The sequence below is a fragment of the Wyeomyia smithii genome, chromosome 3 (genome assembly GCF_029784165.1).
Source record: "Wyeomyia smithii strain HCP4-BCI-WySm-NY-G18 chromosome 3, ASM2978416v1, whole genome shotgun sequence".
Lineage (NCBI taxonomy): Eukaryota > Metazoa > Arthropoda > Insecta > Diptera > Culicidae > Wyeomyia > Wyeomyia smithii.
The window spans coordinates 157,519,236-157,536,006 of record NC_073696.1 but is presented as its reverse complement, the minus strand read 5'-3'; the positions used below and the strand labels follow the sequence as shown (position 1 = coordinate 157,536,006).

At 37.2% G+C, this 16,771-nt stretch overlaps 1 protein-coding gene across 1 annotated transcript; it reads left to right on the top strand.

Moving 5' to 3' along the window:
* The first annotated feature begins 8,759 nt into the window (after positions 1–8,759).
* On the top strand, positions 8,760–12,851 carry LOC129728751 (GATA zinc finger domain-containing protein 13-like). The gene is made up of 3 exons (XM_055687204.1): positions 8,760–8,767; positions 8,829–9,093; positions 12,201–12,851. Exons 1-3 carry the CDS (start codon positions 8,760–8,762, stop codon positions 12,849–12,851), a joined length of 924 nt encoding a protein of 307 aa, XP_055543179.1.
* The last annotated feature ends 3,920 nt before the right edge of the window (positions 12,852–16,771 follow it).

Genomic DNA, 16,771 nt, shown 5'->3' with positions numbered 1-16,771 from the left:
TCACTTAGCCTTATTATATATTCGTAACTGTTCAAGAACTTATCGGGGTCACCAATATGGGAATTTCCAAGCGATCACGAGTTAAAGACAAGAAATAATTTGGTTCTCTTTATTTGAGACTCTTCTCTCTGAACGCGCAAATATAACTAACTTCCATACTAGCCGTTTTCTTTTTCTCCAACTCTACACATCACACAGGGCTGAACCAAGGGGTTGGTGAACCACCACAAAAGCATACACTCAATGGTAAAATTTCAATTTTATTGCCACTTATTTCACCATGTTATTTTTTCGGTAGCATATCATGCAAGCCAACATACCACATCATACAAATCATGTAAATTTTTCTTCCCCGGTTACAGCAGCAGGTGCTATTGTTGCACCTAGTGTGGATTCCGCTTGCATCAACCTCTGTAGCAGGAACGTGCTCGGATAATGATCCCAAAAATGGCGAAATTCGTTGTAGCAAATCAGGAACAACTCGTTTCAACAAAGCTGGCACTGGTATAAGAACTCCATTGCACAAGTCCAAAGGTTATTCTATTGTTTGTCCATAGGTCACTGGCTATTGTTTCATTTATGCGATCTTCTTATCGCTTGTATCACAAAAATGTTCAAGGAATCCGGTTCGAAGGACCAAAAATGTTTCGACAGGAATCGGATTTCGGACTCGTGAACTGAATATGACACTTATTTTCCCAAACGACACTTCATTATAAGCTACAACTTGCTGAAAGCGACTGAATATTAGTTTATTTGTTCCGTATCGGTGGAGTGCATGTTAAATTGCGATCTGCGCGTACTGTTGGATGTGAGATAACTGGTTAATTTTAATCAGATCTCAGATCATCAGATCAAATATAACTGATAACGCGAGAGTGAGATCTAATCGGATGCTGAAACTCACTAATTTTTCTTAAAATTAGCTGAAACATTTTTTGTCTATCCTAGAAAGGTATAGCAATCACTGAAAAATCTGAAGGTATAAAAGTGCTCCAAAAGGTGTCGTATATCACTCCACTCAGTTTGACGAGCTTAGCATTTTCTGTATGTGTGTGTGTGTGTAACGCTCTCCCAATCTCATTCGATTTTCCCAGAGATGGCTGGACCGATTTCAATGAAATTAATTGCAAATGAAAGGTCTAGTTGACCCGTAAGACCCTATTAAATTTTATTGTAATCGGATTTCTAGTTTAGAGGTTTTGAATCAAAATGTAAAAATTACGAAACATCAATATCTCAGAAACTATACAACCGACTGGAACAAAATTAATTTCAAATAAATGGGCCTCCTAAAACACCATTAGCTTTTGAATTTTATAAAGATTAAACATGTGGTTCAAAAGTTATGCAAAGAAACGTGTTCTGGAGACTATTTAATCTCAGAGTTTCCCAGAGATGGCTGGACCGATATTCATAAAATCAGTGTCATATAGAAGGTCTAGTTGCCCCATGAAACCCTATTGATTTTTTTGCTATCGGACTTTTACTTTGCCTGTTATATTTAAAAAAAATGAAATCCTGCTATGAAAAGAAACATATTCCGAAGACTACTTAAACTCACTCACTTTTCTCAGAGATGGCTGACCCGATTTCCACAAAATTAGTGTCAAATGAAAGATCTAGCTGCCTCATAACACCCCGTTGTATTGTACTGTAATCGGATCGTAACTTTGTCTGTAATGTATCAAAACGTGAAAATCACGAAACTTTATTATCTCAGAAATTTCACAACCAATTTCAACAACATTGATATCGAATGAACGGGTTAGTTGAGGGTTAACTGATAAACTTTATAATGATTGAACACGTGCCGATGACGTTTCAAATTCACCCGTTTTTTTAAAGATGGCTGAGCTTATTTCTACAATCTTATTGTCAAATTTAAGGTTTGGCTGCCCTTAAGGTTGCCATTTGATTAGATCATAATTGAACTCTTATTTGAACCGTTACGTATTAAATTGAAGAAACAACTTAAGTCCATCATCTCAAAGATTATACGACTTATTTGAACATAACTACGGGCTGTCTCTCAAACTTACATGTAACAAATTTCATTACAATTTGATATGTGATTCAAAAGCTAAGCAAAAAAACGAAATAGATTGATCAAAATATGTGGCATCAACATAGTTCTAATTGGGTATAGTACTAATGAAGTATGGAGTTGACTACTGGCCTCTCAACATACTCCCGGTTCTTGAAAAACTCACATTGGGTAATATTTGTCCTCTTTATGCTGTTCCCAGAAACCGAAAGCTACTATTTAAAAAAAATTAAACGGCGTCTGTGTGTGCGTGTGTGCAGATTTTTATTCTCACTGACTTTTCTCAGAGATAGCTGGACCGATTTTCATGAAATTAATTGCAAATGAAAGAACTAGTTGTCCCATAAGGCCCTATCAAATTTCATTATAATCGGAGTTTTAGTTTAGAGATTATGTATGAAAATGTAAAAATCACGAAACATCATTATCTCAGAAACTGCACAACCGATTTAAACAAAATTGGATTTTAATAAACGGGCTACCTTAAAAACCCTTAAATTTTGAATTTTATAAACATTGAACATGTGGTTCAAAAGTTATGTAAAGAAACGTGTTCTGGAGACTGCATACTCTCGCTCATGTTTCTCAGAGATGGCTAAACCGATTTACATAAAATCAGTGTCGAATGGAAGGTCTAGTTGCCCCATAAGACCCTATTGATTTGTTTTGCAATTGCACTTTTACTTTGCCAGTTATGATTAAAAATGTGAAATCTAGATATGAAAAGAAACATATTCCGAAGAATATTCAATAGGCTGTCCCAAAAAAAAAAATCGAAAAAGTCAAGGTGCTAGTAACATGCTCAGTTTTGTAAAACGTTTCTGCTATAACTTCCAAGATCCATACACAATAAAAACACTTTATAATTCCTATGTCAGGGCACTTTTAGGATACTGTAGCATTGTATGGTCTCCGTTTTCTGCAACACATGTAGACAGAATAGAATCAGTGCAAAAACAATTCCTGTTATATGCACTCCGTAATCTACGATGGACATCATTTCCCCTACCATCATATGACGAACGCTGCAGACTTATCGACATCCAATCATTAAAAGCCCGTCGTGAATTCGCAATGATGTCATTTGTTAACGATATCGTATCTCAGCGTGTCGATTCACCCGAAATATTATCAAAACTCAATATTTATGTACCTTCTAGAAATTTACGAACTCGGACTTTGTTTTCTCTTTTCTTTACCCATTAATCAAATGATGTTAGTGTATAACCAACACTGTGAAGCAATTGACTTCTCTATGTCGAAAACTAAATTGAAACAATATTTCAATTCAACGTGCAATTTAAATCGATAGAAAATAATTATTGTAATAATCCGAATTAAGTGGAGAAACCATTATTCAACTATGTATAAACTCTTTTTCTTTCTTTAATTAGTATAAATATAGCATATATAATAATATATCATAATATAGCATGTAAGTTAGTTATATACATAAGTAGTCTACTTTTGTTTGACGAAATAAATAAATAAATAATAAAGATCATATGGACAAAGCTACATCCACTAACGGTGGCACATGAAAGATTTCATTTACGACAGAATAGGTTTGGTTAGTCCGATCTTGGGAAAACTATGCTGATTGATGTTGTTGAGTATCGGGGTCATAAGTTTTCATCATCGATATTGCCGACTCCATCAATTTTAAGACTCTTGTCTCTACTGACCATCAACGTCTATACCGACTCCGGTCTCCAACGATCAAATACACCGTGGTAACCTCACATCGTTCAGCATCTTACGGTCGTAATAAATTAACATGCAAAAATATGGGAACTATAAACAATAAACATACAGAATAAAATATGATGACTGATTTACTATTTACGAAAAAGCGAAATTTAATTGAAAGTTTACTTCATGGAAAAATATCAGAGTACCATAGAAAACACAAAGTTACACCCCTGTCGTTGAAATATTTCACCAACGTATCGGAGTTGATCTATTGTCATGCATTAACAGTGCTCTGTTTGCGTGTGCGTAGCAGACGCGACATGATATATTCTGTCAACTTGCTGTCAATTGTGAACGGTTCATGGAAGCTGCAATGATTCAGACATGTGGATATCGCGATGTGGTAAAATATCGAAATTATAAATTATTAAATTCTATAATTCCGATAGGGTAGCACATCTGCCTAATGAGGTAAGTATGTTTATTTTTTTACGTGAACTATGGTTTTTCTTTGGGATCGTATGTTTTCTTTGGGATCTAGTTTAACGACTGAGTAGGTGATTGTCTGACTTTGAACTAGAAATTTTTCTTACTCTCTCCTTCTTTCGTATACTTTTTATTCTTCTCGATTCTATCTAGCTGCAGGTGGCTTAAAATTTTTTTTTAACTCAACTAACATTAAATTAAACTCCAAATATTCTTTATTCTACTACCGATGATCGTTCTGAAAATACATCTTTCGTCCCCTTATGCAGGTTGCAAATTTGTAACAATCAAACTGGTGATGAGAGGCCAATTTGACTGTTCAACCTAGTTACTCACACAGTTGGTAAAATTAACCCTTTTTTGTATCTGATGCAAATTTTAGGTTTATGCTTTCAAGTCAGCAGCGGAGAAGATACCCAAGGATTTCCCTTTCAGATCCGCCACTTCGTACGAACTCGTACCTTTCTTTTTGACTATGACACAGGGAATGTACTGAGGCCCGAATTTGGCATTAAAACGCTCTCCCGCAGATGATTGACGGAAACATCGCTTATAAACCCGCTGACCTTTGTCAAAGGATGGTGAGTAGCGTTTGTGTCGTAAATCATATCGTCTCTTGGTCACATCGTGCACTTTCACTAGTTGTGCTCGAACCAAGTCGTATATTTTCCTACTCACCCCTTTCAACCGCTCCATTCTTTCCTCATCACTCAACTCCTCTCTTGTCTCTAATCTATGTTGAGACCCTCTGGTTACAATATCATGGTCATACAGAACACAATGTGGAGTAAATTTAGTTGATGAGTGAATTGTGTTATTGAGCACATATTCCATCTCAGATATTTTTGAGTCCCAAAGCCGTTGGTCTTCCCTGACGTAGCTTCGAATCATTGCGTTAATCGTGCGATTCAATCGTTCAGCCGGGTTTGCTTGGCTTCTATGCCGAGCGTTTGCCCAATGCTGAATCTCGTATTTAGTCAGCAAAGTTTTAAATTCTCGTGACAAGAATGTTGTCGCGTTATCCGTAATTACAATTTGTGGCGTTGACAACCTTCGGAACCATTGTTCTTCTAATATCTTGCAAAGACTTGTAGCTGACACTTTCTTCACTGGGGCAAGCAGGCAATACTTTGAAAAAATGTCCATAATGACTAACAAGTGGGCGTTGCCATGCTTACTCCGTGGGAGTGACTGAATATAGTCCATGCAGATAACTTGGAAGGGTCTGGTTGCGACTCGCTGCTTGCCCATCTCTGGTGTTGTGGGTTTCGTGAAGTATTTATTCATTTTGCAGGATTCACACTTAGAAATATACTTTTTAATATCGGTTGTCATTCGTGGCCAGCAGTTTAATTTTTTCTGTACACTTCTCAAATCCAACGTGCAAATTGCCATCATGTTCCTCCCTCAGGATTTTATTTCTAATCGATTCAGGGACACAATACTTCCATTTGAACTGATAGTCCATCGTGTCCGCCTTCGAGGCCACCAACTTAAACAGTTTATCATTGACAATTTTGAAATCAACATACTTTTCCGGGTCTTCACTGACTCCCTTGAAAAGTTTTTTATACCATCCGTCTAACGGCTCCGTTTCCAGACTTTTAATCGACCGGGATAGCGCATCTGGTACTATATTATCCTTGCCCTTACGATGACGGATTTCGAGGTCATATTGCTGCAATAGTATGCTCCAACGACTAAGTCTGGAGGAAGAACGCGAATGAGCTCGCATAATTAAAGTTAAGGCGGCAGAGTCCGTTATCAAAGTAAACCTAGTTCCCTCGATATAGCATCTAAATTTATCTATACAGCGGAGTGCGGCTAAACCTTCTTTTTCAGCTGCATGATAATTTAGTTCTGCTCCTTTTAACTTCTCTGAGTGATAGGCTATCACTTTTTCCTCCCCGTTGTGCACTTGCGTTAGCAAGGTTGTCACTCGCATCGGTTTGAACCGTGAAGGGAACCTTGAAGTCAGGATTTGCCATGACGGGGGGCAGAAATGAGTCTCTCTTTAATTTCTTTGAATGCACTATCGGCTGCTGCGCTTCACTGCACAATGGTCCAGCAACCGAATTTAGGGGGAAATTTGGGTCTAGAGCTCTATAGTAGAGATGGTCGGGTTTCGGGTTTTCAAACCCGAAACCCGAACCCGACCCGTACCCGACGGGTTCGGGTCGGGTTCGGGTTTGAATATTTTTGAAAGTTTCGGGTACGGGTCAGGTACGGGTCGGGTTCGGGTTTAGTGAAAAAAAAAATTTCGGGTTCGGGTCGGGTTCGGGTTTGAAAATATCGGGTTGAGGTCGGGTTTGGGTATGAAAACCCGAAACCCGACTATAAAATCTATGAAAACACGGGTTCGGGTCGGCTTCGGGTTCCACAATTTTGGGTTCGGGTCGGGTTCGGGTTTCATAGAAATAAAATTCTCGGGTTCGGGTCGGGTTCGGGTTCAAACGAATAAAAAAAGTTCAGGTTCGGGTCGGGTTCGGGTCGGGTACGGGTTTGAAAAACATCAAACCCAACCATCTCTAATCTATAGCAACATTTTAGAGAAAAACTTTCTTCTACAAAGTTGTTACATATGATAAAGCGCTCATTGAAAAATTATCAAAAATTAGGGTGACCAACATTTTCGATGCAATCAAGTATCTAACTTTTTTATCTTTGTAGATAGAAGAAAAATTTGTTCTACAACGTTATAGCTCCATTAATTTTAGGTAACTTCATAAAAAAGTTTTCTCTATCTTTGAAAACAACCGATTTATATTGAAAAAACATATTTTACGCTCTAACTTTTTTATTTCAAGTTTCAGAAGTTATATTTTTGTGATTAATCTACCTAAAAGTGAGAAATGAGTTTTATTTTTCTCATTTTTGCATATAAAAATCCACTTTGCTGAAAAAGTTTTGGCACATTTTGTAAGAAACAACTTTGTCGAAGACACTATTTTTCTATCTGGTCATTTAAATAAACTATTGTGAAGTTTTCTCTAGAATGCCCCTTAAAACCATTTTTTAATATAACTTTTTATAGTGATTTTCTAAAATTTTCGAATGTTTTACAATATTGTTAACTACAATAAAACACACAAATTCACCGAAGAAAATTTATTTTTATCTCTCAAGTTAAAAGATAAATTAAAGATTTTTATTAAAATAATGTCCTTTTTTATTTACAAATATCTGCACAGGAGACAGCGAGAGACAAAAGCCTATATCTGGACTAAATGACGTTTTACTTAAACTTAAATATAGAAAAGGTTTAGTCTGCTGATATATGCGGATTTCAAAGATATCTGTTAATAAATTAGGGAACATACTTAAATGACGTAGCATTTTTTTCATGATTTTTAGGCCCCCCTCCCCCCTCGTAGCATTTGGTCTCAAAACCTAAATCCCCCCTGAAAAAACGTAGCATTCGAAAATTTAAAAAAATGCTACGTCGATTTTACTACAACCCTCCCTCCCCCCTTGTCACAAAATGATGGTATCCCCCCTCCCCCCATAAATGCTACGTCATTTAAGTATGGTCCCTTAGTGCTTTGTTTCAAAAAAAAAAAATCGTCAATAACCGACGAAATATGGGAGAAAAAAAAATTCTTGGATGAAATTGTGTGTTTTGTGATAGTAAACAACAATGTAGAACATTGGAAAATTGTAGAAAATCACCACTAAATGTTATATTCAAAAAATGATTGTTAGTGGCCATCTGTAGAAACCTTCACAAAAGTCCATTTAAAATGGCAGATAGAAGTATGGTACCTTTGAGAAAGTTGTTTCTTATGAAATGTGCAACAACTTTGCCGAACAAAGTGAATTTTTATATGCAAAAATGAAAAAAGGAAAATTCGCTTCTCACTGTTGAGTGGATTAATCACAAAATTGTAATTTCTATAAAATGGAGAATAATTAATGGATCAACTTTCCTGGAGGCACTATGGCTCTAAAATCTAGTTGTTTGGGTCAAAATAATTTCGATCACGTTTTTGCAGCTTTGGAAAGTGTGTGCTCCGGCGCGGGTAAAAAAAAATTACGAAGTAATTTTTTTTCATAGCGAATTACATGATAACTACATCAATTGCATATACCATCTGAACCTACTAATTCATCTACCAACGATTAATCTAGAAACGCTGCTTAACAATCTTAAGCATGAGTTAGCCACCATTAACAAAAACCACAGTATATCGGGTGCAATTTCTTCACTAGAGAATCATTTAACGTCGCTGGTTGACCTTACTAAAACTGAATTGCGAAAAGATATAAAAAACGAAATAAAACAGCTTGGCAAACAAACCCCTCATGACGATCCAAATATCAAGCTCAATATTTCGGACGAGCTTAAATCGTTATCTTCCAAATTTGACACATTACAGAAAAAAGCTCCGCTTTCCACCTCGCCAGTTTCACAGAATGATTGTGATCATTAGGGATGGCGTTTAATTGGATCAACAAAGCGTTGGAAGGCTGACTGGCGATCCTTTGACGAAAAGACGAAGCGTCGTGAAGAACAGGATAGAATACGATTCAGAGCATGGCGAAGTAGGCAAAAACGTTCACGACAACGAAATCAAGCATCTAGGAGCAGCAATTTACCGAACAGAAATCACGTCTATAGCAACAATAACAACAACAACTGCAACAACAACAACTATCATAGAGGACAGAACAACAACTTCAACATCAATAGTAACCGTAGATATACCAACCCCAAGCGTCACGTCAACAACAGTTTTTTGAATAATAACAATAGCCCCAACTATAACATGGTCAACAGACAACAGAATAACATCACCAACTCCTACAATGATCAACAACAAACCAACTCTAATCGTTTCCATGCTAATCAACTGTTACCACCTGACAGGGTGCTTCTTGCAGCAGCGAAAGACCGATTCTCCAGACCTCAAGCTAACTTCATTCCAACGATTCAATTTCAAAGAGACGAAACTCTTAACCCATACCCGGCGAACGATGCGTTTCCACCTTCTCAACCCCAGATGATCAGCGAACATGCACATCTTCCTACTTCACAATGCATTGCGCGCTCATCTAGGCACTCGTGTCTTCAACGCAATTGACATTGCTGGCGATAATTTTGTTCAACCTAGAGATGTAGAAAATGACGTGACCTGCTCTGCTCTGGTAAACACTTCTGTTAATAATGACTCTAATTCTTTAGCTTCTACACTCGAACACCCCACCACTACCGTGATCTCTGTATATTGTCAAAATTTTAACCGCATGCGAGGCGCTCACAAAATTAACGAAATTCAAAAAATGTACTATCCTGTTCATTTTCTGTTATCTTAGCAACCGAAACCAGCTGAGATGAGGGTGTTCGGAGCGAAGAAGTCTTCGGTTGCCGATATAATGTCTACAGTAATGACCGTAACTATCAATTATCTGAAATGAAATCTGGTGGTGGTGTTTTAATTGCGGTGTCAGTAGACTTTAATTCAGTGGTTATCGACACCATTCAGTTTAAAGAGTTCGAACATGTTTGGGTGAAAGCAGAACTAGCAGGAGAGACACACGTTTTTGTCTCTGTCTAAATGGCGAATTAAACGATGCTATTAGTAAAGCGATTGAAGAGTTCACACTTATAACTGAACTTGAAATCAAAACTTGCGCAAAAAATTTTTTAAAATATGTTAAATCAAAGTTAAAATCTGAAAATTTTCCTTCGAAAATGCAACTGCATGACAAAGTTGAAGAGAACCCGGCAGACATCTCCGATCTATTTGCTGATTTTTTTTCAACAAAATTTTACAACTTTCTCAGAATCTGATCGTGACTATACATCCTTCACCAACTTTCCTGAGTTTCCCAACTATATCAATATTGAACATGTCAGCGCACGCGAAATTGAAGATACTTTAAAAGCTTTGGATGCGTCTAAAGGTCCGGGACCAGACGAACTTCCGCCAGCATTTATGAAACATTTAGCTAAAGAGCTAACTTCCCCACTGTTCTTGATTTTCAATATGTCGCTGGAATCCGGTTGCTTCCCGAAATTCTGGAAAAACTCATATCTAGTGCCTGTGTTAAAATCTGGTGAAAAATCTGACATTAGCAACTATCGAGGCATAGCCATTCTTTCTTGTATACCTAAGCTTTTTGAAGCAATAATAAACAAAAAGTTATTCCATCAAATGAAAAATAGAATTACTCCAACGCAACACGGTTTTTTCAAAGGGCGTTCAACCACAACTAACTTACTCGAGTTTATTAACTTCTCTTTGAACGCAATGGACAAAGGAAATTATGTTGAAACCTTATATACTAACTTCAGTAGAGGTTTCGATCGCATTGATATACCCCTGCTTCTCTTAAAGTTACGAAAAATTGGAATTCATTCACAATCACTCAAATGGATTGAATCGTATCTGACAGATCGTACACAAACAGTCAAATTTAAAGGTAGACTTTCGAAACCTATTCAGGTAACCTCGGGAGCTCCTCAAGGCTCTCACTTGAGCCCTCTACTCGTTTGTAAACGACATTTCCTTCATTCTAAAACATGTAAAAACTCTTATTTATGCCGACGACATAAAACTTTTCATTGAAATTAAAAACGATGATGATGTAAACATTTTCCGTAACGAGATAAAATATTTTTATATTTGGTGTAAAAAAAGCCTTCTTCAGCTAAACGTAAAAAAATGTAGTTCTATGGCTTTTGGCAGAAAAAGAAACATACCAAGCATTATTATTTCCTTAGGAGATCAGGTATCAGATCAGATCAGAGATCAGAGAAATGTGAACGAGTTAGGGACTTGGGAGTCATACTCGACTCAAAATTAACATTCACTGATCATTACAATACAATTATCAATAAGGCTAGTAACATGCTCAGTTTTGTAAAACGTTTCTGCTATAACTTCCAAGATCCATACACAATAAAAACACTTTATAATTCCTATGTCAGGTCACTTTTAGGATACTGTAGCATTTTATGGTCTCCGTTTTCTGCAACACATGTAGGCAGAATAGAATCAGTGCAAAAACAATTCCTGTTATATGCACTTCGTAATCTACGATGGACATCATTTCCCCTAAGGGACTAAGGTCCCTTAGTGCTTTGTTTCAAAAAAAAAAATCGTCAATAACCGACGAAATATGGGAGATAAAAAAAAATTCTTGGATGAAATTATGTGTTTTGTGATAGTAAACAACAATGTAGAACATTGGAAAATTGTAGAAAATCACCACTAAATGTTATATTCAAAAAATGATTGTTAGTGGCCATCTGTAGAAACCTCCACAAAAGTCCATTTAAAAAGGCAGATAGAAGTATGGTACCTTTGAGAAAGTTGTTTCTTATGAAATGTGCAACAATTTTGCCGAACAAAGTGAATTTTTATATGCAAAAATGAAAAAAGTAAAATTCGCTTCTCACTGTTAAGTGGATTAATCACAAAATTGTAACTTCTATAAAATGGAGAATAATTAATGGATCAACTTTCCTGGAGGCACTATGGCTCTAAAATCTAGTTGTTTGGGTCAAAATAATTTCGATCACGTTTTTGCAGCTTTGGAAAGTGTGTGCTCCGGCGCGGGTAAAAAAAAATTACGAAGTAATTTTTTTTCATAGCGAATTACATGATAACTACATCAATTGCATATACCATCTGAACCTACTAATTCATCTACCAACGATTAATCTAGAAACGCTGCTTAACAATCTTAAGCATGAGTTAGCCACCATTAACAAAAACCACAGTATATCGGGTGCAATTTCTTCACTAAAGAATCATTTAACGTCGCTGGTTGACCTTACTAAAACTGAATTGCGAAAAGATATAAAAAACGAAATAAAATAGCTTGGCAAACAAAGCCCCCTTATGACGATCCAAATATCAAGCTCAATATTTCGGACGAGCTTAAATCGTTATCTTCCAAATTTGACACATTACAGAAAAAAGCTCCGCTTTCCACCTCGCCAGTTTCACAGAATGATTGTGATCATTAGGGATGGCGTTTAATTGGATCAACAAAGCGTTGGAAGGCTGACTGGCGATCCTTTGACGAAAAGACGAAGCGTCGTGAAGAACAGGATAGAATACGATTCAGAGCATGGCGAAGTAGGCAAAAACGTTCACGACAACGAAATCAAGCATCTAGGAGCAGCAATTTACCGAACAGAAATCACGTCTATAGCAACAATAACAACAACAACTGCAACAACAACAACTATCATAGAGGACAGAACAACATCTTCAACATCAATAGTAACCGTAGATATACCAACCCCAAGCGTCACGTCAACAACAGTTTTTTGAATAATAACAATAGCCCCAACTATAACATGGTCAACAGACAACAGAATAACATCACCAACTCCTACAATGATCAACAACAAACCAACTCTAATCGTTTCCATGCTAATCAACTGTTACCACCTGACAGGGTGCTTCTTGCAGCAGCGAAAGACCGATTCTCCAGACCTCAAGCTAACTTCATTCCAACGATTCAATTTCAAAGAGGCGAAACTCTTAACCCATACCCGGCGAACGATGCGTTTCCACCTTCTCAACCCCAGATGATCAGCGAACATGCACATCTTCCTACTTCACAATGCATTGCGCGCTCATCTAGGCACTCGTGTCTTCAACGCAATTGACTCACTCATCAGAGGACCATTGCTGGCGATAATTTTGTTCAACCTAGAGATGTAGGAAATGACGTGACCTGCTCTGCTCCGGTAAACACTTCTGTTAATAATGACTCTAATTCTTTAGCTTCTACACTCGAACACCCCACCACTACCGTGATCTCTGTATATTGTCAAAATTTTAACCGCATGCGAGGCGCTCACAAAATTAACGAAATTCAAAAATATGTACTATCCTGTTCATTTTCTGTTATCTTAGCAACCGAAACCAGCTGGGATGAGGGTGTTCGGAGCGAAGAAGTCTTCGGTTGCCGATATAATGTCTACAGTAATGACCGTAACTATCAATTATCTGAAATGAAATCTGGTGGTGGTGTTATAATTGCGGTGTCAGTAGACTTTAATTCAGTGGTTATCGACACCATTCAGTTTAAAGAGTTCGAACATGTTTGGGTGAAAGCAGAACTAGCAGGAGAGACACACGTATTTGTCTCTGGCTAACGTATGAGGAAAAAAATCCTAACAAACTTTCAATTCCAAATTAAAATTTTGCGCAAGTTATTTTTCTATACTTGTTTGTTTATTCAAGTAATGTAACTCATTAAAAAATCTCATAGGAAAAACTCAGCTCCACATAGCGCTGATTTCCTGATCCTCTGGGGTACTTGCTTTATAGCTTCCTGAATTCCGGATGTTTCAGTTGTTTTGAGCTCCTTCTTGATTTTTTCATCAAACAATCGACGTTTTTTGCTCTGTAACCTTTATGGTAGACCATTCGCTTCAAATTTGCTCAGAAAGTTTCAATAGACTGCAGCTGTGGCACATCTTGAGAATTGTATCCTTTCGGAATAAACCCGCCTTGCCGCGAATCCGCTGAAGTTGCATTTGCATAGTTTGACAATACAAGGTCTGGCCAAAACACTACTTTATCATTTTTATGGTACTTATATCTAAATTTTTAAACCCATTTCGTGCAGATACTTGTTCAACGTTTTTGAATCAATCGGATATTTATTGATCAGCTCACGATATGATTACGCTGACCGACCAGGCGTTTCCGCTCTCAACTTCGCTCGAACTTTGCTCTCATGCAAAGTGCATTTTCGTCCGGAAACAGGTTTTCTTTTGAAGGTATTTCCATTCTCGAAGAGTTTGTCAATAATGTATATAAATGTTTTTTCTATATCCAAGATTTTACTTTTAGAATTTTCTTTATTTCGCTCACAAAAATTGCAAATCAATTTACGACGTTCTTCTTCCGACCACACCTTTTTCCCAACCAAGCGTCACTTGACAGAATCGACTAGTCGTGTTACCAGTTATATAAAAGTGGATCTTCATTTTGTGGAAAAAGGATTTTTCGATTTGTGCAGCACTTTGGAATCGTAGACCAATTTAAAAGTTGTTCGGATTTTTTTCCTCACACGTTATTTCCCTCCAAATAATGCGCGTAAAGAAATTTTTGAAAAGTTTTTTCATGTTGTTGAAAATATTGCATCCAAGCTGTTACCTGAAGTAAAACTCCACATAAACGGTGATTTCAAACAACGCAACATTGATTTTATTCCGGACGTCGATAACCACAGTATCTTTTTTCCAATTATTGGCGAAAACGAAACGCTGCAACTGCTCTTTGATAAAACCTCTAGTCTTGGTCTTAATCAAATAAATCATGTGAAAAATGGACAAAATTGTTATCTAGATCTGTTAATGTCCGACATTAGTGAAGACTTTTGTGTGACGAATTCATTACAACCATTATGGAAAAACGAAGTTTAGCATTCAGCAATAGAGTTTTCTTTATTTGTGCATGTGATTAAAAGACCTGATGAATATGAATTCGAGCAAGTTTTTGACTTTCAGTCAGCAAACTATGATGAATTAAAACATAAACAAAATAGTATCAACTGGCAAGATGTATTGTGTGAAGGTGGAAACGTCGGTTCGGCTGTAGAAAATTTTTATAAGTTATTATCTGATTTATTTATTAGCGATATACCATTGAAAAGAATAAGACGTCATGGCAATTCCAAATACCCAGTCTGGTACAATAGACAAATTAAAAACTTAAAAAATCGCAAACAAAAACCACATAAAAAATACAAAACTCATAAAAACCGTGATGCTTTAACAACTTATCTTAACACTTGCGGCGAATTAAACGATGCTATTAGTAAAGCGATTGAAGAGTTCACACTTATAACTGAGCTTGAAATCAAAACTTGCGCAAAAATTTTTTTTAAATATGTTAAATCAAAGTTAAAATCTGAAAATTTTCCTTCGAAAATGCAACTGCATGACAAAGTTGAAGAGAACCCGGCAGACATCTCCGATCTATTTGCTGATTTTTTTCAACAAAATTATACAACTTTCTCAGAATCTGATCGTGACTATACATTCTTAACCAACTTTCCTGAGTTTCCCAACTATATCAATATTGAACATGTCAGCGCACGCGAAATTGAAGATACTTTAAAAGCTTTGGATGCGTCTAAAGGTCCGGGACCAGACGGACTTCCGCCAGCATTTATGAAACATTTAGCTAAAGAGCTAACTTCCCCACTGTTCTTGATTTTCAATATGTCGCTGGAATCCGGTTGCTTCCCGAAATTCTGGAAAAACTCATATCTAGTGCCTGTGTTCAAATCTGGTAAAAAATCTGACATTACCAACTATCGAGGCATAGCCATTCTTTCTTGTATACCTAAGCTTTTTGAAGCAATAATAAACTAAAAATTTTTCCATCAAATGAAAAATAGAATTATTCCAACGCAACACGGTTTTTTCAAAGGGCGTTCAACCACAACTAACTTACTCGAGTTTATTAACTTCTCTTTGAACGCAATGGATAAAGGAAATTATGTTGAAACCTTATATATTGACTTCAGTAAAGGTTTCGATCGCATTGATATACCCCTGCTTCTCTTTTTTTTTTTTTTTTTTTATTCTCGCTTATTTTCCGTCGGTCTATTTCCGCCACTGTTGTGGCCAATTACCGACGCCCAGGGAGGCGACTCCACACCCAGGTCCCTAACTCACGACCCGTTTATTAACGGACCGGCGCCAACGGCTTTACTTCCTCATGCGATGGAAGGCGTGATCCCAAAGATTTTTCGCCTCAGAAAATCTCCCGGTGTCGGCTAGGATTGAATCTAGACCAGTTGGGTTGGTTGTGAGTGGATCACGCCACCCCACAACCATCGACACCTATGTCGGCGGTGGGATTCGAACCCAGGCGTCGAGCGTGGTTGGCGGAGTCGTTACCAACCACACTAGGCCCCCGCTGGCTCCCTGCTTCTCTTAAAGTTACGAAAAATTGGAATTCATTCACAATTACTCAAATGGATTGAATCGTATCTGACAGATCGTACACAAACAGTCAAATTTAAAGGTAGACTTTCGAAACCTATTCAGGTAACCTCGGGAGCTCCTCAAGGCTCTCACTTGAGCCCTCTACTTGTTTGTAAACGACATTTCCTTCATTCTAAAACATGTAAAAACTCTTATTTATGCCGACGACATAAAACTTTTCATTGAAATTAAAAACGATGATGATGTAAACATTTTATTTTATTTTATTTTATTCTACACCGTCTTTGAACAAGTCATACAGACTGAATAACCTATACATAAATTTTAACTATTCCTAAGTCTATTTGAAAAAACGGTTCTTGACAACATAAAATCGAACATATCACTAATGTCGTTAAATGCACGGAGGCACGCGTCTAGTGAGTTATGATAACCATAACAGGTCCGGTGGTGAGGAATAACTAGCAAAGATGTGCTACGGAGTTGTCGGGAGGGTGCATTGAAATGAACTTGTTCAAGTAGGGCAGGACAGTCGATGGTTCCGTTGATTAGGTCGAAGATGAACATTCTCTGTTGATTGTGGCGTCTATTTGACAAGGGCTCTAATTGAATAAGTT

Excerpts from the sequence above, each read along its gene's own strand:
- LOC129728751 (XM_055687204.1), top strand. Across the intron at positions 9,094-12,200 it reads AACTGTTACCACCTGACAGG|GGATGGCGTTTAATTGGATC; the intron begins GTGCTTCTTGCA and ends TGTGATCATTAG.